The sequence below is a fragment of the Ochotona princeps genome, chromosome 11, assembly GCF_030435755.1.
Source record: "Ochotona princeps isolate mOchPri1 chromosome 11, mOchPri1.hap1, whole genome shotgun sequence".
NCBI classification, from domain to species: domain Eukaryota; kingdom Metazoa; phylum Chordata; class Mammalia; order Lagomorpha; family Ochotonidae; genus Ochotona; species Ochotona princeps.
Genome location: NC_080842.1, coordinates 19,629,891 through 19,657,508, shown reverse-complemented (window position 1 = coordinate 19,657,508; position 27,618 = coordinate 19,629,891). Strand labels below are relative to the sequence as shown.

The 27,618-nt window shown below is 38.7% G+C and overlaps 1 protein-coding gene across 3 annotated transcripts in view; it reads right to left on the bottom strand.

Annotated features, from left to right (window-relative positions):
- VPS37A (VPS37A subunit of ESCRT-I) overlaps positions 1-27,426 on the bottom strand; it is a 45,515-nt gene extending 18,089 nt beyond the window's left edge. The window contains exons 1-4 of one of the 3 annotated variants that reach the window (XM_058669878.1): positions 27,144-27,404; positions 14,508-14,582; positions 6,991-7,105; positions 6,111-6,211 (exon numbers count right to left, since the gene is read on the bottom strand). In XM_058669878.1, coding sequence (XP_058525861.1) covers positions 6,111-6,211; positions 6,991-7,105; positions 14,508-14,582; positions 27,144-27,268 — 416 coding nt within the window. In that variant the 5' untranslated portion in view covers positions 27,269-27,404. Of the gene's footprint in view, positions 1-6,110; positions 6,212-6,990; positions 7,106-14,507; positions 14,583-27,143 lie in introns of all 3 variants that reach the window. The other 2 variants (XM_058669877.1, XM_058669876.1) reach the window with 2 other exon arrangements.
- Between the last annotated feature and the right edge of the window lie 192 nt (positions 27,427-27,618).

The following is a 27,618-nucleotide window of genomic DNA, read 5'->3' as shown; positions in this document are numbered from 1 at the left end:
ACATCAAAAACTGACTACATGACAAAGTCTTTCATAACACAAATTTAGTAAAAGACCTGAAACATATAACAGGGATAATTACTCAAAAATATAAGAAATTGTTGTAAATTGATACAAGACTAAAAACTCAATAACCACGTAAAGGGTAGGACAGTACAGGTCACAAAAAAGAAAAAAAAAATCTATAAAGCAAAAACAGCTGCACTGGTAGTAAGGTAAGTACACCTAAAATTATACTAACATGTCATTTTCTATCCACTGACAAAGGATCCATTTCTGATAGTACCTCAATCAAAGGTATGTGGAAACAGGTACAATATAAAGGAGTAGAAGCTGAAGGCAACTTTGTGGTACTTGTCAAAACAAAAAAATTAGAATTTATCCAACAAATATACACACTGTGTAAAACACTGAGAGCAGCACTGGGGACACTGAAGAAGGAAAATTCAGCAATAGGAGTGCTATTCAATAAGTTATAGTACATCCATAAAATGAGCACACTGTGGTCATAAGGAGCAATGAAGAAGTGTCTCATATACCATGGAAAAGTCTCCAAAGCATACTATCAGGGGAACAATGACACCACTTCTGTAAAGAGGAGAATAAAATATCGCATATGCATACTTCCTTATATATACATAAAATATCTCAGGACTTACACACACACACCTCTAATACCAGAGAGGAAAAAAGTTGCAAGGAAAAAAGATAGGGAGAACTTTTAACTTTACATGCTTTTGTGCTTTTTGAATTTTAAGCAAATAAAAGTCCCATTGAAAAAATTAAATTAAAACTCGGGGTAGTAGGTTAAAGATGAGGGAGGGAGAGCAAGGACTATGAAAGCTAACAGCCAGAAGAGCCAGCAATGAGATGTGTAAGCAGTGTCAATGATGCAGCTTGACTTCTGAACAAGAAAATGTTCTTCGGAATGAAATAGGAGTAGGAAATAAAGCCAAGAATTATTCTGTGAAGAGGAAATATAAACAGGAACTATACAAATTCAGGTAACTCTAACATCTGCAATGTCACATTTCAAGGAGTTTTATAAAGAAAGAAAACAAAGGTAGGAAGGAAATTGAAAAAAAAAAAACTTTACTGAAAATGAAGACATGAATCTCTAGATTGAAAAGGCTTGCCCCTAAATACCCAAGCACACTGAAGATAAGTTGTATCATCATCAAATTTCAGAAATCCCAGATAATTTTAAGTTACAAAGGATCAGAAAGAAACATGGCATCGAATATCTTAGCAATAGTGGTAGCCACATAGACAGACAACATAGCAATGTCTTCAATTTTCAGAGTGAAAAACTACTTTACCCTAGACTGTGGACAGTAATAACAAAACAAGTCTCCAAACTTTATCTTCTGAGCATTTTGGGCATACTGTTGTTTTTTCTATAAATGGCCAAATTAATATTTCTGATACTGTATGCTCTTGGTATCAACAGGAGAAAACCTGGAGCTGGACTATGGTACAGTGGGTTACCTACAATGCCTGCAATCCATGTGAGTATCAGTTTGAGTCCAGGCTGCTTACTTGTGACTCAGTTCTCTGCTAAACGCACTTGGGAAAGGAGCAAAAATAGCCCAAGTACTTCAGCCCATGCCATTCACATGACAAACGGAGACAGTGCTCCAGGCTCCAGTCCTGCCACTGTAGCGATTTGAGGAGTGAAGCAGATGGAAGATCTCTATCTGACATTCTCTGTAACCTTGCCTTCCAAGTCAACAAGTAAATATTTGTTTTCTCTGCTTTAATCTGGTCAAAACTTTGTAATAGTTTCAACAGACATACTGTGGAAGAGATGCTGAATGATTTTAGTAGCTGAAATACATAAAGCCATATGACTTTTTACTATTTGCTCCTTAGGGTTCTTACCCTTGGAACTTAGCCATCATGCTGAAAGGAAGCATAAGAAACAGACACACAGGCCACTCTGCATATTCCAGCCTGTGTGAGGAGCCGGCTGATGCTGCACGAACATATATGAACTCTCAGAACTTCAAACTAATGAGCAAAATAAATGTATTCATGCTTTATCCATAATTTTGTTGGTAATTTGTTATCCAGCTTATACTAATAAGAACTGATTTGATAAAATAGAATGGTCCTATAACAAAAAAACAAAACAAAATAACAACAACAAAAAAAACTCTAAAATTTCAGAGAGGTATTGAGACCAAGCAGAGGAAAACAATCTTTATAATATGTAAGACTAAAGAGCACATTAGTTGGAACCCAAGGGCCCTGGATGAGTTGGTCACTGCAACACCAGAAAGTTTACTAACACTGCTGCTTGCAACAATGTGGAAAAACAAAATCTAGAGGATAAGCAAGTCAAGATTTCTAGACAGTGTTAAAGACTTGACTTCTAACTGAAAGTAGCAAAATAAAGAAGGCAGAAATAAGGTAAAGCAATGTTAAATACACAATATAAGACTTCTTGGGTTTCAAAATGTCTTTCACTCCCATATTCTCCTAATTATTAAAATAAGCAGCATCTTAGAAGTCAAAGTTCAAAACCAGAGTAATCTAGATTTTTGACACTGCTAAACAAATCAATGCTGTAACTCAGAGAACAGTCCAGGAAGAAAAAAAGGCCTTCTCAGACTGTTACAAGTGTACTCCCATAGTGGTCTCATGGAAGGCCAACAGTTCCTGTGGGTACTGCTTTGGTTTAATAAAATGAATGAAAAAACAGACTTACATGAAAACCACAAACGTTTTATAGGAACTATATCACTGATCTAAAAAGAACCAAAACCATACCAAATGAAAAGAGGCCTACGGACCCTTCTACTTACACATAATGGAAGTCAGCAGAAAAAACTATATATCCATCAATAACATCTACATTTTATAAAAAGAAAATAGAACCAAGATCCCAGAATGATCCCTCAAAGAATCACTTCCATCAAGTAAGACTCTGCCTTACTCAAAGAAATATTGATCTAGCTAAATTTCAAAATTGCTATGGACCAGTTGCCCTGTGTGCTTTTTCTCTTCTACCATTTTAAGAAAAATGGTCCATAATAGCTATCCTATTGCATGATGGGTTATGAGGGGAGCCACCCTGTCTCTTAACTCAGTTGTCTTCAGATAAAGAACTATTCTTCAGGAATGTAACTGATCAGCTTCACTTACACCTCAACCAAATACAAACTAAACACAAGACTGAATCCAGTGTCACAGGATTCTTGAATTGTGTCAGCCCATGGGGACATGTGGTCTATTTCCTTGACAAATCTGGATGTGACCTTGTAACTTCCATTGTAAATATAATGCAGTAGATGCTGAATGGTCTGGCACAATGGCTCACTAGCTAATCCTCCTATTGCAAGTACAGGGATCCCAAATTGGCTTGGGTTCATGACGTAGAGGCTCCACTTTCCATCTTTCCCTGCTTGTGGCCTGGGAAAACAGTAGAGGACGGCCCAAAGCCTTAGGACCTGCACCCATGTGGGAGTTTTGGAAGAATCTCCTGGCTTCGAATCGACTCAGCTCTAGCCAATGTAGCCACTTGAGGAGTGAACCAGCCAATGGAAGATCCTTCTCTCTGTAAATCTCCCTTCCCAGTAAAAATAATGAAAGGAAAAAGGAAAGGAAAGCAAAGGAAAAATGCTCACTAATATCCAGGACTAGATATACAAAAGCAATTAGTATTTCTTCCCCTTGGATGGCTGGTTCTTATTCTGGGGATATCTGCCCTCAGACCTCAACAAAATACACTGTGAGTTAAATAACATGCTACTAAATGACTAACGTGTAGCTGAAGAAATGAAAATCAAGAACCTTCTTGAGGGCCCGGCGGCGTGGCCTAGCAGCTAAAGTCCTCGCCTTGAAAGCCCTGGAATCCCATATGGGCGCCGGTTCTAATCCCGGCAGCTCCACTTCCCAACCAGCTCCCTGCTTGTGGCCTGGGAAAGCAGTTGAGGACGGCCCAATGCATTGGGACACTGCACCCACGTGGGAGACCCGAAAGAGGTTCCAGGTTTCCGGCTTCAGATCGGCGCACATCGGCCGTTGCGGCTCACTTGGGGGGTGAATCATCGGACGGAAGATCTTCCTCTCTGTCTCTCCTCCTCTGTGTATATCTGGCTGTAATAAAATGAATAAATCTTTTAAAAAAAAATAGTTTAAAAAAAAAAGAACCTTCTTGAAGAAAATGATGCTACTCTATGATCTATGAGTTACTGAATGATTTAATCAGAAGAAAGTGTTTTGACGAGATGAAACTAACCGAAAACATCAAAACCCATGCAATATAGTTTTCTTCCTGATGTTGATTTTGTTTATGTGGCTTTTCATTTAAGGGGATATATAGCAGCTGTGTAATAGAGACTGTCATATCTAGTAACATGTCATTTAACTTCATGGCATTGTAAATTTCTATTTTTCTTTCTATTGTTGATTTTCTATTATGACTTTTCATTTGAAGGGATGTACAGTAGCTGTGAAACAGAGACTAACATCCAGATGTGAGGATACAATGCAGTATGCATTTCTACTTCCAGATAAAGATGGACTTACAATGAAACTGTTCACTATATCTTGACAATAGGATGCTGGACTCTCTGCCATTGTCCATGCCCGCAATGATGGACACATGACTATGTATGAAGAACTATACTTTAGTAATGATATAGAGGAACTAGGTGGGGTGGGGGGGATTGGGACTGAGATAAGGGAAATCCCAGGAGCCTATGGAAGTGTATCATAAAATGATAATAATAATAATAAAATGTTAAAAAAAAATACACTGTGAGGAGCCAGGCCATTCATAGGCCACAGCCAGATATATTAGCTGATAGCTTCCACTAAGATCTCAGAATTTAGCTAACAGTATCTGTCAGACCTGAGAATTAAGTGACTCTTCAGATTATTCACCCCCTCAAACTTAAAGTCATTTCAGCTAATACAAAAAAATAAAACAAGCAACTTTCACTGATCTCTAACCAAAAAGAAATGTCATTATTACATTGCCAAGCTTAGGGAAAAAACTGATGTTCATTCTTAGTAAGTAAGACATACCTCCATTCAGCATAGTACTGGAAGGCAATAAGATACAAGTGAATACACTCAGAAAGAAAAAAAAAATCCAAACATGGAGAATACAATAAAAGAAAGGAGCAAAGGGGTTTCCAGGAAAAGTTCAAAGATGAGAGCTGTGCAGCAGTCAGAGCATCTCAGACGGGAAGAAAACATGGAGCACTGTCTGCAGAATTTAAAAAGGAACCCAGAGATCACTTGATTGGTACTCGGGGGTTGGGGGGCTTAAAAGATATTTTTTGGGGGGGCCAGCACAGTAGCCTAGTGGCTAAAGTCCTGGCCTTAAATGCGCCATGATCCCATACCGGCGCTGGTTCCTGTCCTGGCTGCTCTACTTCCCATCCAGCTCCCTGCTTGTGGCCTGGGAAAGCAGAAGACGACGGCCCAAAGCCTTGGAACCTTGCACCCACGTGGGAGACCCAGAAGAAGCTCCTGGCTCCTGGCTTGGGATTGGCTGAGCTCCTCTACTTGAGGAGTCAGAGGATGGAAGACCTCTCCTCTCCTTCTTTCTGTAAATCTTTCCAATAAAAATAAATCTTAAAAAAAAAAGATGTTTTTTGGAACTATAAAAGCTCTGTACCAATTTAAGAAAATCAGGAAACTTAGGAACATGTGGAAAGCTAAGAGGTTCTAAGAACACAAAAACAATGGGAAACTCAGGCTATTAATTCCAGAAAAAAAGAAACATATAATCATGATACAGTTAGTTCAAAATGGACAACAATTAGATTAATATGGACTTCTGCAAAAGTCACAATGTCATTTCACCAATAAGATAAGGGGAAAAAGAAAGCTTTGTAAAAGCTAAAATCCTCATCAATTATAATAGCAGGTTAATAGTATCCAAAATGAAAGAACGAAGAGCAGAATATTCACATTACTTGGAAAGATGGGAGCATACTAGAAAAAACAATTGAAAAGGACAGCATAGTTGTTGAAAAGTATACACATATTTGTGTGACAGTAGGAGAGTGGAAATAAGAGGATGATCTTCTATATATTCATTACTATGATAAATTAGGATGTATATGCAAAAAATTTATTATTAATATACTCACTATGGAAATGCTGTTGAAGTAGGAGCTAAAACTGGAGGATTCTTCCAAAACTCATCCAACAAACTCTGAATAATTTTTCCAAGATCTGAGTGCATTGTAAACTGAAAGCAAGAATAAAACATGATCACCACATTATATTCAGACACAGATTATAAAGTCTCATTAACATAATTTCAGTATAAATTTTACCCTGAGGCCAATGTCATCGCATAGTGGGCTAAGCTTCTGTCATATGAGCACTGAGTCATGTACCAGCTGCTCCAATTCCAACCCTGTTCCGTGTTTATGGCCTGGGAAAGCAGTAGAGTATGACTCAAGTCAGTGAGCCCATGTACCTACTTGGGAGTGGGTTTGGATCAGCTCAGCTCCAGTCACTGTAGCCATTTGTGGAGCAAAAGGGGAGAGGAAAGACCTTTTTGTCTCTCCTATCTTTAACTCTGCCTTTCAAATTAAAAAAAAATCAAACAAATCTCTGAAAGAAAAAAATAATTTTTTCAAGTCAAGAGAAAAAAAGGATGTGGTGTATTGTCAACTAAAAGTGCACATTTTAAATTTAAATGCACATTTTAAAAGTTTACAAAATCAGTATCATAAATCACCACAGGTTAAAAACCCATTTATTTAATCAACAACAGCTATCTCAATATTTCACTAATTACAGTAATCTGAAGATTCACAGGTACACTGAAGTTACAGTCCTTTAGATTGGCTAATTATACTTTTTCCCAAGAATTTTAAGGCAGAATCTTATATAAACACATTACTGTTATATATGAACAAATTATACTAATTTGAAAAATGAAATTTTAAATGAATTCCAGATTTTTAAAATATTTCAACGAAAAACAGTGTACTTGTTAGATCACTTTGAAATACGTACATTGTTCACTAATGGAGAGGTAACATATATTCCTTGTTTATCCATTAAGTGATGTCTTATGGGTGGATAAACACTGATCACCGGTTTTTCCTGAGGAAACTGTGGAGGAAGTAATCTGGTAAGGATGGAACAGATGAACAACAAATACAACAAATGTTAAATTCTATCATCATGATCTTTAAGTTAAAAGCACAGTTGTATAATCGTACACAGATAAATGATTAATTTCTCTTTTGTGGTTGTCAACTAAAAACCTAAGACCTAGCATTTTACTTACATAGTATTCCAACACAGAAAAATATTTTTTGTGTGGAATATATGAACATTATGAGCTACGGAATATTTGACGCATTGTCAATTGTTTCCAAACATGATATACCAAGCTATTCACAATCTCTATAAGGCACTGGACCCACTGAGCTCTACTGACCCTGTCTGGTTATGGAATTACAACATCTAGCAATGTAATCTTCTGTCTTATCTACTTTTGAAATGCTGCCAGAAATCATTGCACTATTACTTTTTCCCAAAAGTAAAGCAGGCAACAGAAAGTTCTAGGACTGAAATAGTGTGGTTGCCATAATTTCTTGGTTCCATATATGGCTCCCCTCTAAATGTCTCAATTAAATTACATCTCCCAACACTCGGGCTAATCACAATTGTTTCAAGTAAAGAAAATTTTCAATATTAAAAAAGTAAAAAATTTAACCATTTTTGAACTAATATAAAATTAGCTTTAGTGAGGCAGTACAGGGTGGTACCAACATCCCATATGAGTGCCAGTTTGTGTCCCAGCTACGCCACCTCTGATCCAGCTCCTTGCTAATGATCTGGAAAAGCAGAGAAGGATGGCCCCTGCAACCACAGTGGAGACCCAGAAGACACTCCTGGATTCGGACTGGCCCAACTTTGGTTAAGGTAGCTATTTGGGAAGTGTACCAGCAGATGGAAAATGCCTCTCTTTCACTCAGTAATTCTTTCAGATAAAATAAACGTATCTTTATAAAAAATAAGATTAGTCAGTGAATTTTTCTTAAGAATGGGAGTATACAGGATATGGGTGCTGTTTTCCGAATCTCTAAAATTCAAAATACTTTCCCTTAAACTTCATATTCCCTCAATGTCTCAGAAATCTACTTGTTATAGAACTGTACCTGTCCTACTTAGCCCTGTCTAGGCAGTGGGTGTTCTTTACAGGTGATTTACTTGGCCCAACAGTCAAGATACCATTTGAGATGTAAACATTCCACATCACTGTGCTTGGGTTCAAGTGTTGGCTTTATTCCCAATTTCAGCTTCCTGCTATTGTACATTCTGGGAGGCAGCAGTTGACAGCTCAAGTAGTTTGGTCCCTGTCACCCATGTGGGAAACCAAGACTGATTTCCTGGTTTCTGGCTTTGGTTTGGCCTGGCCCTGGCTAATGTGAGATTTTGGAAAATGAACCTGAAATAAGAGAAATCAATCTTTGTTGGTTTTTCAAGTGAGTAAATAGCTTTTCAAAAATTTTAAATTACTGTACTTATTATATAGGTGAAAAATTCCACACTAGCTTCAAAGAAAAGCTATCAAATGGCCTTTGGAGTCCAACCAATGTGGGTTTATATCTTGACTCCAATATACTTATCATGTCTATCATTTGCCCTAGTTTGCAGGACTGTTGTGAGGATTCTAAAAGCTCATGTAGAGGACCACCACTGTGGCAAAGCAAAACCACTGCTTCCAACATCAGCATCCCATATTGGAGAACAGGTTGGAATCCCCAGCCCAATCTAGCTAGCTTCCGGCTAATGCACCAGGAAGGGCAATGTAAATATCCAAGTACATGGTAAGAAACCTAAATGGAGTTCCTGGCTTCAGCCAGGCCCTGCCCTGGCAGTTACAACCATTTGGAGAATAACCAGCAAGTGAGAGATTTCTCTTGCTCTTTCTCTATTTTTATTTTATTTGTTTTTAAAAATCAAATGTTAAGGAGAGCAAGATGGCAGAATAAGGCGAGGACAGATTATAACAGTCAGAGAGCAATTAGCTAAAGAGAAGCAGAGAAGGTGCAATCCCAGGAAACAAGACAGACTGATGGCAGAGTGATGCCTAGAGACCCGAGATCATGGGGAAGCAGCAGACAGTGGAGCAGTGCTGCAGTGACCAGGTACTCCAGTGGCGATCAGAGCTCCACTAGCAGTCAAGCAGGAAGCAGAGTTCACCGCAAATTCGGGAGGTGTTCACCACAAACCCAGCCACCAAACTGTGGGTCTCGGTGTTTTTTGTTTTCGTTTTTGTTTTAATGATTATGAGCAGAGCAGAGTGGTACAGGCCTAGAGGATGAGTTTGGGAACAGGGTGGATTTCACATCGCAGATCCTTACTAGTGCCACATTGGGTACCATTCTGAATTTTGTGGAAATCCCTTGGGGGTACACCAGCAAGTTGTGCAAGCACTGAGCCAGTGGAGAACTTACTTCCATCTCAACATATTACACTGGTCCCATTAGCAAAATAATGTTTACTTGGCAACCCTAGCACTCCATCTAAAATAGGTCTGGGTTATCCCCAGATCTAATCGCCAGCAGGTTCCGGCAAGGAGAGAGAAAAAAAATCAATGCAACAGGGACCAATAACTGCCCTGTGACAAAGTTACAGCTTGTATCTCCTAAAAACTGGGCACTGCTGGGATCAGCAGCAGGAGGAAGGCTGAGCAGAAAAGGTGTGGTCACAACACAGAATCACAGGGAATAGCGAGTGAAGACCCAGAGCCATGAATGCAGACAGTGACAGAGGCAGAAGTGTAGCACAGGAGTCTGGGACTGACATTTGCTGGAGGCAGTGGAGCAAGTGATAGCATAAAGAATTGGGCACAACTCAGAAATTGGCCCCAAGAAGAATCTGTTAATCAGAGTTGCAATAACCAAAGAAAAGGCACAGGCACAATGACTGAGGTAACTGACAGCTCCCCCATAATGGAGATAAAGACAACGTATCAATCTCAGAGTTAAATGAGGAAGACATTGAGGAACTGCTACAGAATTTTTAGAAACTGCTATAAAGTTACTCAAAAACACCAAGAAACACATACAGAAATCAAGTAATTTAAGGAATATATGACACAGGAATTAGCAACACAGGAACAAAATCAAACTGAATTATTAGAAATTAAGACTATATCACAGCATATTAAAAATTCAGTGGAAAGCCTAAATGACAGAATGAGGCAGTAGAAAGAATATCAGATTTGGAAGAACTTCAATAGTGCTGAAACAGTCAAAAAACTAACTGCAAGAGTTGAATAAAATTAAGAAAAGCATCCAAGGATTAAGGTACACTACCAAAAGGCCAAATATGAGAATTACAAGAAGTTCCTGAAGGCATGGAAAGATGGGTTAAAAGATATATTCAGTAAAATAGTAAATGAGAACTTTTCTCACATGAAGAATTATAAACACACACACACACACACCCAAAAAAAAAAAAAACAGGATGGGTACAGGACTATGAAAAGAGCTGACCAAAAGCAATCCTGGCCATGACACATCATAAGCAAGCACTCTTCAGTTGAACGTTAAAAAAAAAAAAAAAAGATATTGCAATATGCATGTGGGAAAAGTCAATTAATTTATACAGGAACCCCATTCAGATTCACAATTGACCTCTCTGAGGAAACCCTACAGGCCAGAAGAGAATGGAGTGATATATTTCAGAGTAATTTGCCCAGCAAAGCTTATCTTTGTCTTTGAAAATGAAATAAGGTATTTCCAAAGCAAACAAAAGCACAAAGACTTCCTGTATGCCAGCAACAAGTGTTGCTTAAAGTTATGCTACAAACAAAGAAAAAGAATAGCACCATTTGAATCCAAAGGCAAGCATGGAGAACATTTCAATAAAATGACAAAAGAAACCTAAACCAACCAATGAGAAACCCATTGCTAAAATGACAACCAAATCATTACTTGTCGATATTAACCCTGTATGATACCTTAAATTCATCATACAGATCACACAAGTATACAGATTAGCAGACTGGATCAAAAACAAACAAAAAAAAATCTGGACCCATCTGTCTGTTGCCTATGAGACACATCTCACTAACAGAGATATACAGAAACTGAAAGAATCGAAAAAGATATTCCAGGCTAATAGAAACAAACAAAACCAGAACAAAACAAAACAAAAAAAACCAGCTGGTGCAGCCATTCATATATCAGATAATATAGGTTTTTACATGAAGAGCATTAAAAGAGATGAAGAAGGACACTACATAATGATCAAGGGATCCATTCAGCAAGAAGAAATCACCATAACAAATACATGCACATCAAAAGCCAGGGTATCTAACTATGTGAAACAAATAGTAATGGACTTAAAGGGAGAATAGACTCAAAGACAATAACTGTGTGGACTTTAACACCCTCCACTAACATCAATAGACAGATCAATGAGACAGAAACACAGAAACAAGAGAGCTTACCCAGACACTAGAGCAAAAAGACTTATCGATATCTACAGAACCTTTCATCTCACAGACACAGAGTACACTTTTTTTCATCATTACACACAAGTCTCTCTGGGATTTATCACATTTCAGGCCACAAAACAAGCCTCAGCAAGTTTTAAAAAACTGAATCATCCCATGCATCCTCCCAGATCATTATGCAGCAAAACTGGAGACAAACATGTCAAAATACCTCAAACGATATGCAAATACCTGGAGACTGAAAAACATATTGCTAATATTTTAAAAACTGCTTGAAACGAATGAAAGCTTCAACACATCATATCAAAACTTGTGGGACACAACCAAGGCAGTGCTAAGAGGAAAATTTACTGCAATTACTGCCCATGTCAAGAAACTTTTAGAAAAGACAACACACAAATGGTCTAACCATATGACTGAAGGCACTAGAAAAAAAACAACAAAATAATTCCAGGATTACCAGAAAAAAAAAAATAACCAAAATAAGAGTGGAAATAAAGCAAATAGAGATCAAAAGAACAATACATAAGAACAATGAATCAGAGTTGGTTCTTTGAGAAAAGCAACAAAATAGATTCTCCACTATCCCAAATGCTCATAAAAAGGAGGCAGAAGAGATGAATCAACAGAATCAAAGATGAATCAATAGAATCAAAAATAAAAACAACATACCTCAGACATGCATAGAATAATGAGGAACTATTTATTACAAGCAATTATATACCAATAAATTAGAAGACCTAGAAGAAATGGACAGATTTTTGGACATACACAATTTATCAGAATTGAATCATTAAGTAATTAAAATCTGAATAGACCGATAACCAGGACTGAGATTGAATCAGCAATTAAATCCCTCCCAACAACAAAAAAGGCCAGGACTGGATAGCTGCACTTCTGAATTCTATCAATCATCTCAAGAAGAATTTACCCCAAATCCCCACAAGCTATTCAAAACCATAGAAATGGAGGCAATCCTTCCAAACTTTATGCAGTCAATATCATCTTAATACCAAAGCACGATAGACATACAACAGAAAACAAAAACAAAACAAAACCAAAAGCCATGGCTTGATATCCTTGATGAACATAAGGATTTTTATGTCATCAAGGATGACATAAACATTAGCAAATATAATCCTGGAATTTATTAGACAGATCATTTAATTGGACCAGGTGGGATTTATCCCTGGCATGCAGGGATATTTTAACATATGCAAATAAATGTGACAATACCACATCAACAAATTGAAAAACAAAAACCATATAATCATCTCAATAGATACCAAGAAGGTATTTGATGAAATCTGTTTCATACTAAAAAACCTAAAATAAGACAGGCAGAGAAGGAACATTCTACACCAATATTAAATGGGGAAAAATTGGAAGTTTTCCACTAAGATCTGGAACTAGACAAGGATGTCCACTTTCATTATTGCTATTCAATATAGTATAATTCCTTGCTAGAGCTGTTAGGTAAGAAAAAGAAACTGAACTAACATAGGACCCAGATATCCCACTGCTGGGAATATATCCAAAGGAAGTGAAAGCTGCATATGAAAAAGTGACCTGCACTGCTATATTTAAAACAACTCAATCCACAATAGTGAAGACATGAAAACAACCCAAATACCCTTCAAAAAAATGGATAAAGAAACTGTGGTACATCTACTCCATGGACTACCACTCAGCCATTAAAAAAAAAAAAAAAAAGAATGAAATTCTACCATTTGCAACAAAGCGATCCAACTAGAGATACTATGCTCAGTGAAATAAGCCAATTCCAAAAGGAAAAACATCACATGTTCTGACATAAGGTAACCTCCATGCAAAGTGCAAGATAAATAGACACACAGGTAAACATACATATATGTATAGTCTCATAGATGGACTGTAATGGAGAAGTGAAGATACATTACAGTAGGCACCTCTATTTCCAAATAAAAGGAGGACTCCTAATGAAACTGCTAAATATACTTTGACAGTTGGATACTAGACTTTTTACTATTGTCTATACCTACAGTGCTATAATGCACTAAATAGCAGGATGTTGGATTTGTGAATGTTGTTGAAGGACAATACTACCGTAATAATACGGAAGAAAACAGTGGGGTTGGTGGTGGTGATGGGGGAATCCCTATGCCTATGGAACCATGATCATGAAATAAAATAATTAATTGAAAAGTAATAAAACTAAAAAAAAAAAAAAAAAAAAACCCACTTGTGACACCAGAATCGCCTTTCAGATTGCTTTGGTTTTAGCCCTGGCATGTGCCTAATTCCAGCTTCCTCCTTAAGGCACAATCTCAGCGACAACAGATCATGTTTGGTTCAAGTCTGTGGACACCTATTACTCACACACAAAACCTGGATTGAGCTCCGGGGGTTCCAAGGTATTTGGGGAGTCAAGTAGCAAAAATAAGGCCTTTATCTTCCTCTAACTCAAATAAAATAAATTTATACATTTTAAAAAATCAACGGACAAATCCAACCTTGAACTTTTTGTTGATGTAGTACTGATGAAATAAGGTACGATCTATCTTTACAGGCTTCCCATATAGGATCCTTTCACATGTCCACGTTAGTTTTCAGCCTACTTATAGCTGACTGTGGTAGTGATTAATAAAAACAATTACAGTTCCAAGGATTTTAAAAAATTATTTCAGAGAAAAAAGAGGTGAGAGACAGAACTTTATCCTCAAACGCCCCGATAGCTGAGGCCAGGAGCCGGGACCTCAATCTAGATCATCCACGTGACTGGCAGGACCCTAAGCAGCTGAGCCATCACCACTACCACCCAGGGGCTGTATTAGTAGAAAGCTCGAGTTCAGAGCTGCAGCCAGGCAGCTCTGATACGGGATGCATACTTTATTAAAACATTTCTTCTTTTCACAGTAATATAAAGTATGTCTTACAAAATTTTTATTAAGTTACATGCTATTTATATAACTTTTCATTTAAAATAATTTTATAGCTCATTTCTAATAACAACAAGACAAAATAAGGAACTTAAATCATAGTACATGAAAAAGCAGGATATAAGTCTACTCACATATTAATGTTAATTGTCAGGTTATTTACAGTGAATGGCAATCTGTATTCCACATCTTTCTGTATTTCAGCTATACTGTAAGAGAAAATTTGAAAAACACTTTACTCAGAGTTGTAAAACTGTAATGTTAAAACACATATTAAATGCTAGAACATACTGATGATACTTCTAACTTTAACACAGAATCTGGCAGTTTAACTTATACCTTGAGTGGAAAGCAGTGATGGTTAGTAAGTCTTACTAAGTAATAATAAGTAAGCAATAATAACCTAAACTATTCAAGGAGCTAGAAAGTAGGGAGGATGCTGAGATACAAAAAACACAAGGAAGAGCTCTTGTTTCACTGTATTCAATGTATCATTCCTAGAATGTGAGCCCTCAGGTTAGCAGTGGTCAGCAAGGCAAATGGGTTCTCAGTCTAACCATACCACTATACAGCTCTACAGATGGAGAAGCCTGGATCATAACTGACTGATAATGGAGGTCGAGGGGAGTGTCTTTCACAGCCCCAAGACAAAGGTTTCTAGCTACTTTCCAAAACCAAGTATTCCCCTTCTTCCTAAGTAAGAGCAACTTGGATTTTATTCCAATGCAGCAATGTCCTATCCTTTCTTATAGCTAGCTGTTGCTACAGACTTCAGTTCCAGTCAATACAGTACATAGGAAAGCTGTGAGAAATAATTTCAGCAAAGCATCTTAAAGTAGAACAAAACAACACACAGCTTAAAGAAGCTCAGTTTGCCCTTCCTACCCTCCTCCTAATTCTTTGTTAGATCTGATAGCTGGACTTCTAATATTTATTCTGAGTTGTGCATGACCCCAAGAATCAATTACGCATTAAGGACAGCTAAGCACAAAGAAGTAGCTTGGCCCTTCATGTCTTGGAAATTATCAAAATCTGAATTTCTTTTTTGTTGTTGTTTTTAAAGATTCATTTATTTATTTGAAAGGCAAAGTGAAAGAAATGAGGGGAGATAGGGAGAAAGAGAGAATATCTTCCATTTATTGGTTCGCTTTCCAACCACATATATATGCTTGAGCTGTGCCCATTGGAAAGCTGGAGCTTCTTTCAGGTCTTCTACATGGGTGCAGAGGTCCATTCACTTGGATTATTCTCTGCTGCTTTCTCAGGCAGATTAGCAGGGAGCTTGATTGGAAGTGGAGCAGCCAGGACTAGAACCAGTGCCCATTTGGAATGCTGGCATTGAGGTAGCAGCTTTCACCTGCTATGTCACTGCACTGGCCCCGAGGTATTTCTTCTATGTGTAATAAAAATACTTTCATCTAGTTTAAGCCATCATTTTCAGGGTGTTGGTGGCTGAATATAATTTCTGAATATAAGTGCCTTATACTTTAACATCCTTTACCAAAATGTTTAACATTGTTCCATTAACTGTAAACATATATTATTAAAACTATAATCTGGGCCCAGTGCCTTAGTCTAGTGGCTAAAGTCCTCACCTTGCGCCAAGATCCCATATGGGCACCAGTTCTAATCCCGGCAGCCCTGCTTCCCACCCAGCTTCCTGCTTGTGACCTGGGAAAGCAGTCAAGGATAGCCCAAAGCCTTGGGACCCTGCATCCCCATGGGAGACCTGGAAGAAACTCCTGGATCTTGGCGTCGGAGAGGCTCAGCTCCAGCCGTTGCGGCCACTTGGGGAGTGAATCAGCAGATGGAAGATCTTTATGTCTCTCCTCCTCTCTGTATATCTACCTTTCCAATAAAAATAATAAATAAGTCTTTAAAAAAAAACTATAATCTACAAAATAAGTCTTTGGGGGGCTCACTTAGAATTTTAACCTACTTCATATTTCCAAAGGGGAACAGTAGTATGAATGTTGTGAACCTAGAAAGGTGTAATATACGCATTATGTTATGTACAAAGTAGATCACTACTTTGTATTTTTTGGGTTGCTTCAACTAATGGCTTTATAAAAACCTTTTATTTTCTTTATTTTTAGACTATTACTTTGCTTATCCTTTTGTTAAAACTTAGGTTCTAGAATAATGCAAATCACAAAGAGCTTAAAAGGTCAAAAGCACATGGATCAACATATGGAGCAAATAGAGAAGGTAAGATTTTCTCCTCCAATGTTCTGTTACATGGGGCCATCGCACAGGGAACAAACAGCAGAGACTCAAGCAGATACTCAACATCAGGCTTATACAATTTTGATAAAAGCTTTCCAGTGAGGATTAAGATTAGACTGACAGCTACCTCAGTTACACTTACACCATAAAATCAACATAACACCTTAAGTTTTTTGTTCTTATATGTAGAACCCTATAATATTATTGCTCGAGGAAACATAGATCACAAAAGCATTCACTATTTCAAAGTCAAGAACAGAACTTTAATGATTAAGAGCATGGCCTCTTAGGTCATATTTTTAGATTCAAATCCTGTCTGCATTTTCCTTTGTGATCTTCAGGTACTCAACCTAATGAGCCTTTTCCCACAAAGAAAAAACAGCAAATTATAATCATTTATACTTCCCAAACAATTATGGTAATGTAGTACTGTATTTTTCACTGTGTTAATCAATTAGCAGAAATCCCTGGGCTCTCATTTGAATATTTTTGAATATTTTAGTATATAAATAACTTTTTAAAGTAATGTTGCATTGATTATCATTAAAAAATGAGAGAAAAGGGGAATTCCAATATGGCTGTGTAGGAAATAAAATGGACAGCTGGGAAAGAAATGGAAACACATTTTCAGGGCAAAGTTCAAGAAAGTCCTGCAGGAGGAACACGATGGACAGTGGAGAGACAACATGGAGATGTGTGAATGTAGCAGTTATGTAGTGGACAGCAGGAATAGCACTGGAGCTGCTCTCACTGCTAGAGGAATTCTGCAGGCTACTGAATCAGGTATTGACAAGCTACCGCAGCCAGGGTTGGTGGCAATATTTTCTGACATAGGATCTGGCAGACAGCACTAACTTTGGGTTTAGACTGCTTGTCACCAGACATTAATGAGGGGGCATCACTTCTCTTTCCCACATACACCAACCTGGGTGCCCAGGGCAGGAAGGAGTCAGCACCATTTTGAAGTCAGTGGAAGGTGCGGCACAAATCCCAGTGCTATGGGCAACATTGCCGGACACAGAATCTTAACCAACCACAGTGACTTTGGGCTCAGATTGAAGCCTTGGTGAGGTAAGCTATCATTGTTTAAAAATGACATGATCCTCTGTACACAGGGGAGCCAAAACAACCTGCTAAGAAGTGGAACTCATAAGAGATTTTGCCAAACTTTTACATCCTTTGGCAAAGGATAAAAAAATCAACATACAAAATCAATATCCTTTGTATACACAAACAATTCCAAGGATGAAATAGTACTTTAAAGTTCAGTCCCATTCACAATAGCTGGAAAGAAAAAAATATATATGTTCGAATAAATTTAACCAAGGATGTGAAGAATATCTACAATGAAAACTGCAACACATTAAATAAGACAACGAAACACAAAATCATTTTATATTCATGAAATGGTAAAATTAATATCATCAGAATGTACTTATTACTGAAGGTGGTTTATAGATTCAATGCAATCCCAATTAAAATACCTATGACAGGAGCTGAGCAATGGCTCAGTGACTGAATCCTGGCCTTTCATGCACTGGGATCCTGTATGGGCGCAGGGTTGTGTCTTAGCTGCTCCACTTCCCATCTAGCTTCCTGCCCATGACCTGGAAAAAAAGCAGTAGAGGATGGCCCAAAGCTTTGGGACTTCTCCATGTGAAGCTCCTGGGTTCTGGCTTCAGATCAGCTCAGCTCTCTGACCTTTGCAGCCATTAAGGGAGTGAACCAATGGATGGAAGAGCTCTCTCTGCATTTCCTCTTTGCACATCTGCTTTTCCAATAATAAATAAATAAACAAATAAATCTTTCACATTGTTCTCAGATCTAGACAAACGATAATACAATTCCTATGGAAATAGAGGAGACTGAGGATCTAAAGCAATCTTAAACAAAAAAGGAAGCTGGAGGCATGACATTTTCAGACTTGAAGATGTACTACAGAGCAGCTGTAAACAAAACAGCCTAGAACTGGCACAAAACAGACCTGAACATCAATGGAACAGTATGGAAATCCCAGGAGTGATCACACAGCCAACTAGTTTTTCATAAGCCAAGTGAAATTAATCCAGGAAGAAAGTATAGTTTCTTCAACAATTGGTGCTGGGAAAATTTGATCTGCGTGTGTAAAAGTATGAATTAAGACCTCTATAATTTACAAAACTCAACTCTAAATGGATCAAAGATTTGGACCTAAGACATGATACCATCGATTTGCCACAGGAAAATATTGGTGACACTATGACAAACATAGGCATAGGCAAAGACTTCCTAAAACACAGGCACAGAATCAAAACAAAAAAATAAAACAAACAAGATTACATCTAGCTAAGGAGCTTTTGCACCAAAAATGAAGGTGTTAAGAAAATGAAGAGGCAACCAACAGAAAAGAAGAATATCCTTGCAAACCATGCAACTGTTACAGAAGTAATAACAGGATCTATTAAGAGCTCAAGAAACTCAACATCAAACAAGCAGTCTAGTTAAGAAATTCGTAAAATTTTGAACAGGCAATTCTCAAATCATGAATTCAAAAGGCCAACAGACATACCAAAAAAATGTCATCAGGGAAGTGTAAATAAAAACCATATTGAGGCTTCGCTTCGCCCAGTTGGAATGGGTATCATCTGAAAACCGAGACAGTAAATGCTGACAGAAATATGGGTAAAAAGCTATCACATTACACTGCTGACGGGAATGTGTGTACTAATGCGACCATTATGTGAGACAGTCGGGAGTTTTCTAAGATATTTGAATGTAGATACACCATTTGACTCAGCTATTCCTCTTCTGGGAAGTTATCCAAAGGAAATGAAATCAGTATATGAGAAAGTTACCTGTACCTTTGTTAGGGCAGCTCTTTTCACAACAGCTAAGGTGTGGAATCAACCCAGAAGCCCATCAACAAATGGCTGGATAAAGAAAGTATGACATACATATGATAGAATACTAGCCAGGAATAAAAAAAGGAGTAAAATCTCATCTTTTGCAGCTAAATGGATACAACTGGAAATCATCATGTTTAGTTAAATAAGCCAGTCCTAAAAAGGGCAATATGTGTTTTCTGTAATCTGTGCTAGTACACAAACTACTAAAACAGAATCTACACACGCTAAAGTGCAAAAAAAAATCTGGGATTTGATTATTGTGCAAACACAAAGAATAAATTTTTTTGTTCTTATTTTTACTTGCCTTGTGTTGACATTTTTACCTATTGGAGTGTTAAACGTGTGACTAGGAAACGAAAATATGCTGTTGTAAAAACTAGAAAACAAACAAACAAAAAACAAAGGAAGAAAGAGGAGGATGGGTAGGGAATGTGGGCAAGAGGGAAGTATGAGTAGGTTCCTAAATCTGTATTATGATGTAAGTGAAATTTGTTCACTACATATTCATTAATCATTCAGGATCTTGTTTCATTTGATAACCCACTGTTAACATCTTGGTGTACAACCAGATCTTAAAAAATCATAACCTTATTGAAGAGGAAAATACTATAATGTAACTTACTCTTTCCCCATTCAATAATTTATTGTGATAATGCTTCTAAATCTGTAAACATTAATATGCAGTCATTTTTCATGGCAGTATAATGTTCCTACATATGGTCCTACTATCATTTGAGCTATTTTCTTATATATTTAGACTGTTTTCAATTTTAATTATGAGAAATCTCCTTCTAATCATGTTTTTATAACGATGGTGCTGCTCTGGATATAAATTGATGTATACATTCATACACACATAAAGTAATATTATAGTCGCACTACAAGACAAAATTTCATTGGCCTTCCATTAATAATTTTCCAGATTTTCTGAGAGAAAAAAGATACTATTGTTTTACTTCAACTGGTTTTGATTTGTTTGAGGTTAAAAAAAAAAAACGCTGAAATAATATTTAACTTGGTTAATCAAAATATGATTACTTAGTATCCTCATTTCTTTAATAATCAATAAACTATAAACAAATAGACTTTAAAACACAAGACAAGAATTAGGTATGGTTATAAGATCCTTTTTGTAAAATAAACCATAACTGATCACTAGTTTGTTTTCTGTAAACTTGGATTTCCTAAGATTCCATTAAACTGAACAGCTATTTTACAGCCACCATCTTACAACAAAATGTAACTATGAAGACGAATATTGGGTGGTTTTGCATTGAAGCACCACAACATGAGAACGTGACTTAAAAATCGATTCATCATGAATTACCCAGTGTTGAGAATCCAACTGTTTAAAGCTAAAACTTGAAAAGAAAGGGAATCAGAGGCTTAAAAAAGTAGATGGAGAACATATATCCTTTCTTTCCTTTTAACTCTTCATGTAATATCTAAATGTTTCTTGAAATGCAAATCCTTAACAGTGCTGATGAGCAAATATTCCCACAAGCAGACAAGAGGAAGTGTTTAAAGATAAAATTCTAGAATTAGACTGATGCTGAACAGCTAACCAAACCCCAAGCCTCAGGCCTATATAAAGTCAGGTGCAAGTTTAAAGGCTCTCGAAGCCCTTCCATCAAATCAGTGCAAAACAAAGTGTGATGAGAGCAACAAGGGGCAACAGCAGTAGAGTTGGCAATTCTCGGGATGAATGGAGTAACACATGTGGAACAGGTAACATGCAGGCTAAATAACTGTTCTTTCACTTGTTTGTTCCAACCAGTATACAGCAGTTTGCACTCAGAGCAACACAGGACATAGCTTCCAAGATAGAAGTGCCTAAGAAGTCATCAATCCTTAGTAAGCTATTGCCTTCCAGGAATCCTTCGTTTCCACACGACAGCTCCTCTCATAGAGGAATAGGTCATTGTTTTTCCTTCTTCGTCACGCACAGTGTATGATAAACAGAGAACAGATCCACAAATAAGTCAACAGACAATCTCAAAAACAAAAATGAGAATATCAAAGAGTTTGAATTAAACGAATCCATGCAAGATATGCCCCCTTTTTGGCATTTATCTAATGATATTTTGATAAATGTCATTTATCCAAGGACAATAAGAGACATTTTGGTCATTATCCAATAAAGCTCCATTGGAATGTGATTCAGAAAAATAGTGTAAAAATAGTAGCTCATGTTGAACAGATATCTAATTGAGCACATCCTAAGTAAGTGACCAACGACCAAAAATAAAGACTTTTCTTAACTATTCCTTGCTGGAGGCCAGCTCCAGCCGAGTTCAGAACTCAGAAGGGTGCATGGAGTAGGTGCAGAGAAAAGAAATGGACCACTATAATTTCAGGATCATAATGGACAATGCAAGAAAGCAGTCCCCTTTATTTATACAGAAGCCCTCACAAGTACTGGCACAGACTTCTGAAGTCAAGGTCAAGTGGGTGTATCCAAGAATAATTCTGACTTTTGTTTCACCTAAAAGCCCTCAACAGAAGTTTCTCAACAGAAGTTCTCAGTAGAGGATGCATATCAATCAGTAACACATTCCTATTACAATTCTTATTCTACAACTCAATCTTGAACCAGTTAAGGGAAGAAACACAAAACAAAGAAAAGGAGAACATAAAGACTAGGGAAACAATGAAACCCTAAACACAGACCCCTTGATTAGCGTAAGGTCTATGGGGACAGCAATGCCTGAATAGATTACAGAATTCTTCCATGGGGTGGCCTGGTGTCCATGCAAAGGAAGGTGGAGCTGCATTCAGGTGGTTGTAGAGACATCCACTAGGCCCTGCCATGCAGTGGGAAAATCCTTGTGTCCCTGCCTGCAATGGAACAATACTCTTCACACCTTTATGTCCCCCACATGCACTGCACAGACCCCAGCAATTCCTTGGTGCTGGCACTGTGGCATAGTGGATAAAATTGCATACTGAAGCACCAGCATCCTATATAGGCCCTGGTTTGAGTCCCAGCTGCTCCACATCTAATCCAGCTCACTGTTAATGTGCCTGAGAAAACACAAAGTGCTTGGGTCCTTGCCACCCACAGCTAAGGTGTGCAATCAACCCAGAAGCCCATCAATTTCTAATATTTCTGATTGTAGATGCAATGAAGAGAAGACTTAAACCGATTCATTTCTCAAGAATCTATGTAAGTATCAGTAAGTGCATGACTTCATATATCTCGATGTATAAGTAACTGCATATCAGGATGAAAGGGGCTTTAACAATGCTCTGGTTTGAATGTGTGTTCCCCTGTACTCAGGAGTTTAGATCCCAAGAGAATGGAATTAATCTAATTATGGTTTATGTTGGTTAGCTTTTCGTCACTATAATATAATACCCAAGTCAAGCTACCTTTATCAAAGAAAAGGGTTCATTTTGGCTCAGAGGTCTGGAGATTCACAGCTAGAAAGGCCCTACTGTTTCAGCCTCTGGTACAGCATTCTCTGTCCCATGGCCACAGGGTGTCCTCAGGAAGAGATGGGAGTGTGCAGGTCTGCCTGTATGTGCTGCCCGTCTGTGTCCTTAGGAAGACACTAGGATATTATCACTGGGGCGCCAAACAGCCACTCCAACATGATCATTTCCCAAAGGTCCCACTTGGAAATAGCACAACTGGGGTAACTTTCTGCTTACCTAGTATCATCACCATAAAGCTTTTAAACTCCTGCAGGAGTTCAGGAACCAAATGACATTCAAGTCACAGCCTAGTGTTACACTTGGAGGCTTTGGGAACTGATTAGGCTGGATTAGGCCATTAGAGCACATGCCCTGTCGGTATCCTGGTGGTTGCAGACAGAGGCCCAGAGCCAGAAACTGCCTGCCTCCTGCCTGTGATGCTCTGGACCATCTGTGAGTTTGCCAGCAAAAAAGTAAATGCCCAACAAGGATCCCAAACCTTGTACCTCCAGAACTGTAAGGCAAAATAACCTCTTTAGAGTTAGGCTACCTTGGATACTCCAGTACAGTAATAAAAAGCAGACCAACACAATGAGTACTTATTTATCTTAATTAGTCCAGAGACAGGTTCAGAGTTGGCTAATAACAAAAAACGTTTTCACATACATTCCATCTTTTTAACCTATCACATTCATTAGTATGCTTTATCTTCAATGCAAAAGCAAGCAGTTCTAGAAGTTCACATAACAGAACAATACTCAAAACCTAAGAGAAGCAATTCCTTCTTCTGGACACCCACTTGTTTCTCTATGATATATTCTACTCATTGAGAAGACAGTATGTTCAAATCCCTAGAAGAATTCCTTCTAACTCTCACTGACCAGGATTAGGCCAAGACCACTGCTTCCACAATAAGAGCAGGAGGGTGGCCAGTGGAGAGGAGAAAATCATCACTGATACGAACATCGATTTCAACTCATATAGTGCAAAAGGTTCAGCACTGATTAAACATGCAGTAGAAGCAAAATATCAAACAAATATGTGTTCTTCCAAAAAGTTAAGAGAAATAGATTTGGGTGAGATACCAAACTTATCCCATAAAGTGTGCTTTTTCAAGAAGTAAAAAACATAAAAAAGTTAACTACTTAAGTATATAAAGTCAGGAATTGGAGTGGCAAATTGAATTCCATCATAACTGTTACTCAGAAGATCGGATGTATTATTTGAGACCAGTTTCCACAAGTCTACTTCTGCCTGAATACTGCTTTTTATTATCTGTCAGTTTTTCATTTGCTCTGTGTACCGGTGACCAGAAAACTTAAGAGAGGACATACGTGCAAAATTCAACTGACCTTTGAGAAATCCAAGGAATATAAAGAGGCAAAATTTATCAAAATAACTAAAAAGAAACTTCCATTCACTCTACTAAAATGAAATATTCAGTTATAAGGAAATAAAAAAGGAAAGAGCTGCAAAGGAGTTGAGATAAAGAAGTAGAAAAAGATTGCTCCATAAAGCAGAATGAAAAAAAAAAAAAAAAAAAAAAAAAAAACAGCTGCACAAAAGCTCCCTGAACTGACAGCTGGGGTGAGATGGGCAAATGAAACAAGATACTGAGTGATCATTTATCACAAATTGCATTACTCATAAAAATTTGAAACACTCAATTTTCCATATAAACAAAAATCTTTTAAGTATAAATTGTGTTGATTTGGTTGATCAAACTAATTTGGCTAGTAACCTAATTGGATATTGCACAAATACAGCATTTGTGCTGGGTTGAAAAAAAAGAAACATTTCCTTAATTAAAAGGCTAGACTTAAGAATAAGTGGCAATTACACAGACATAATTTCTGATTCAAAAAATAACAAATTTTTAAATTTTGAAACCATTTCTAAAGCTGATGATAGGTAGGTAGGATGTCAGGCATTACTTGGTGTGTGTGAGAGGGGCCTACAGAGAATGGGATATTCCTGTGGCTAAAAGATAAAAGGAATATAAAAGCGTTCCCTAAAAGCATCCTTCCATTTATACCTCAAAAGTTCTGACCATATCCAGCAACCTTTCCAAAGCTTTGGGGCGATCCCAGTTTCTGGAGACCCTGCAGGAAAGTCTTCCTGGCCCAGGGGGATCATTTGGTAAGTTAACACCATATAATAAAGGCTCAGGAAGAATTTCACAGTTTTTACAGTCTGAAAGCCTTTCACTCAGCAGTATCCCAGTGGAGGTCGAAAAGAGGAGTGGTGAGAGAGATTCACCCCAAATCCATACAGCTTCCAGTGTAAATACAGAAGGTGGTTCCTGGCTGGGAAGCTCACCAGGTCTGTCAGGTGCATTGCTTCATTACACTTGGCTAGCTTGCCTATCACCAATGTCTTTCTCACTTCTGAAATCTTTACAAGGGAAAAGGACTTCTACTCAGGCTGTCTCCTGTTAACACTCAGGTAAGTAATTCCTGCTTTAGAAAACATCTCATTTTAAGTAAGAATCGAACTTTTTTCTTTACCATTTCCTTTCCTTGCCAACCTTACCACTAAAGGGCTTTGCAGCATTTCAAAAATTCAACTCCAATCTTAAAGAATACAAGTTTGCCAGCCCCGAGAATACTTATTAAAATATATTAAAAGCTTAAAGGTAAATAATTTCAAAGATAACACTTACCAAAAGTGTTTCTGTGATAGGACTAGCACAGTATAAAAAATCTTTTCAGGTTAACAACTTCCAAGGCGACAAACTTCTGTTGTTTGTTAAAAAATGAGTCACGTCAGGACCAGTTCTGCTGGTATCAAGTGTATCAACCTGCCACATGCCACACCAGGTCCAATACCAGAGAGCTGCTGGTTCAGAGTCACAATTACCTTCCTTCCAATCCAGCGTCCAGGTAACGAGCCTGAGAAAGCAGCACAGGGGCTTGGGACAGAGCTGGAAGCCCCCGGCTGTTGCGACCATTTGGGAAATGAAACAGTGGATGGAAACTCACCCTCTCTGTCACTCCTTGGCATGCAGAGGACTTTAAACTCAAGGGGCCTGGAAGGTCAGGAACAAAATCTCTCTCCTGCTGGTCTCTTGCCTCCCTTTCTTCCCCAAAATGAGCTGTAGAAACCAGAATTCCTCCTTCCCTAAGGAATTTTTCATTTTGAAAGTCCTAAAAAGCACAACACTCTCTCACACACACACCTGAAGTTCAAACAGTAACAGGCTGCGTTTTAGCAAAATGACTTTAAAGTGAATTTTTCTTTTAATAATACACCTAAAACTACTCTAGATTATAACCTACTTGCTTAGAGAACATGATTAAAGCGAAACAAATGGCTTCTAGTGGTCTGTTCAGTGGAAATAGTCAACCTGACTTTAGAATACGCATTTTGAGTGTATCGTGGGGAGATTGTTTTTACAAGGGTTAAGACTCTTACCTAGCTGTCTCTGTACATAAAACACACGCTGTGAAACTCTTAAGACGAATTGTTGCAAAACAGAATACAAAGGAGTTATACTTTTTTGAAAACCATGAGAGACCACAGGCATTTCCAATTTAGGAGAGGCTGTAGCAAATCAGTTTACAAGAAAAACAGCTGAAATAACTTGAATGGCACATTATTTCTCCTGATCATGACAAAATGAAAACCTCATAGGAAGAAAACAGAACAATCTAGGTGACTAGGAGCGAATTCCTGAGAATGGGGACACGAACATCATAAAGCCATGTGAAAGACACGACAGGAAGTTGTGGGAACAGGGTAAATCTTAGACTAAGAGAACTATCTCAATCTGACAAGAATCCACTGCCCAAAACCCCTGCTGCCTACCCCCCGTTTTTTTTTAATGCTCCTTTTTCCTCTCCTTGTAACACTCGTAGATCACTCTTTGCAAATTCTCTTTATCCAAGTTATCAATCCACGCGGCCATCAGGTGCGCTAAGGGAAGGGTTAAGCGAGGAAACCCGGAGGAGCAAGACATACCGGCTCTACCTTACGAGAGATTAGAGTCAGCAGCCGTGTGTCAGTGGCGGATGGGCAGAAGAGAATTAGACCAGCAGGGCAGTGGGGAGGGGACGAGGAGGATGGTCAGCACGGAGCAGGAAGGGGACAGCGAGTGCGAGACCCGGAGGAGGGCAGCCGACCTGACCCGAAGCCAGAGGGCGGGCAGCCGACCTGCGGAGCCCCGAGAGGGCTGGCACTCCCCAGCCCTGTCGCCCTCCTTTCTCCCCGGGTCCCTGAGGCAGCCGCCCGCCATTCAGTCACCTGGAGTGCGAGTTCCGCAGGGACTCGATCAAGCGCTGCTTCTGCTGCTGGAGGCTGGTGAGGCCCCCGGGAGAGCCGGCAGCGGACGAGGAGGCGCTCTTGCTCAGGGGAAAGAGCCAGCTCATCCTCCTCGGATCCCTGGGCCCGGGGAGCCCGACAAGGCTCCGGCCTGCTTCTCCTAGCTGCTCAGCCCCGTCCTTCTCAGCAGCGACCCAGGAGGACGCCCGGGGGACCGAGTGTGCTGACAGGCCGCGTCTCCTCCAAGCAAAGCCCGGCTCGCAGTCCCCGCGGTGTGTTTTTCACTGCGGGCAGCTGCAGAGGGGGGCAAAGTGCCGCCCCTGACGGGCAGTCCCACTCCGGCAGCCCCGGCACCCAGGCCAGCCAGTCCGTCAGGCCGTCGGAGCGCGCAGCTTTCCGCCACTCCAGCCTCCGTCAGCAGCGCACCCCGCCCCGGCCCGCGCGCCGCCGCCACCTC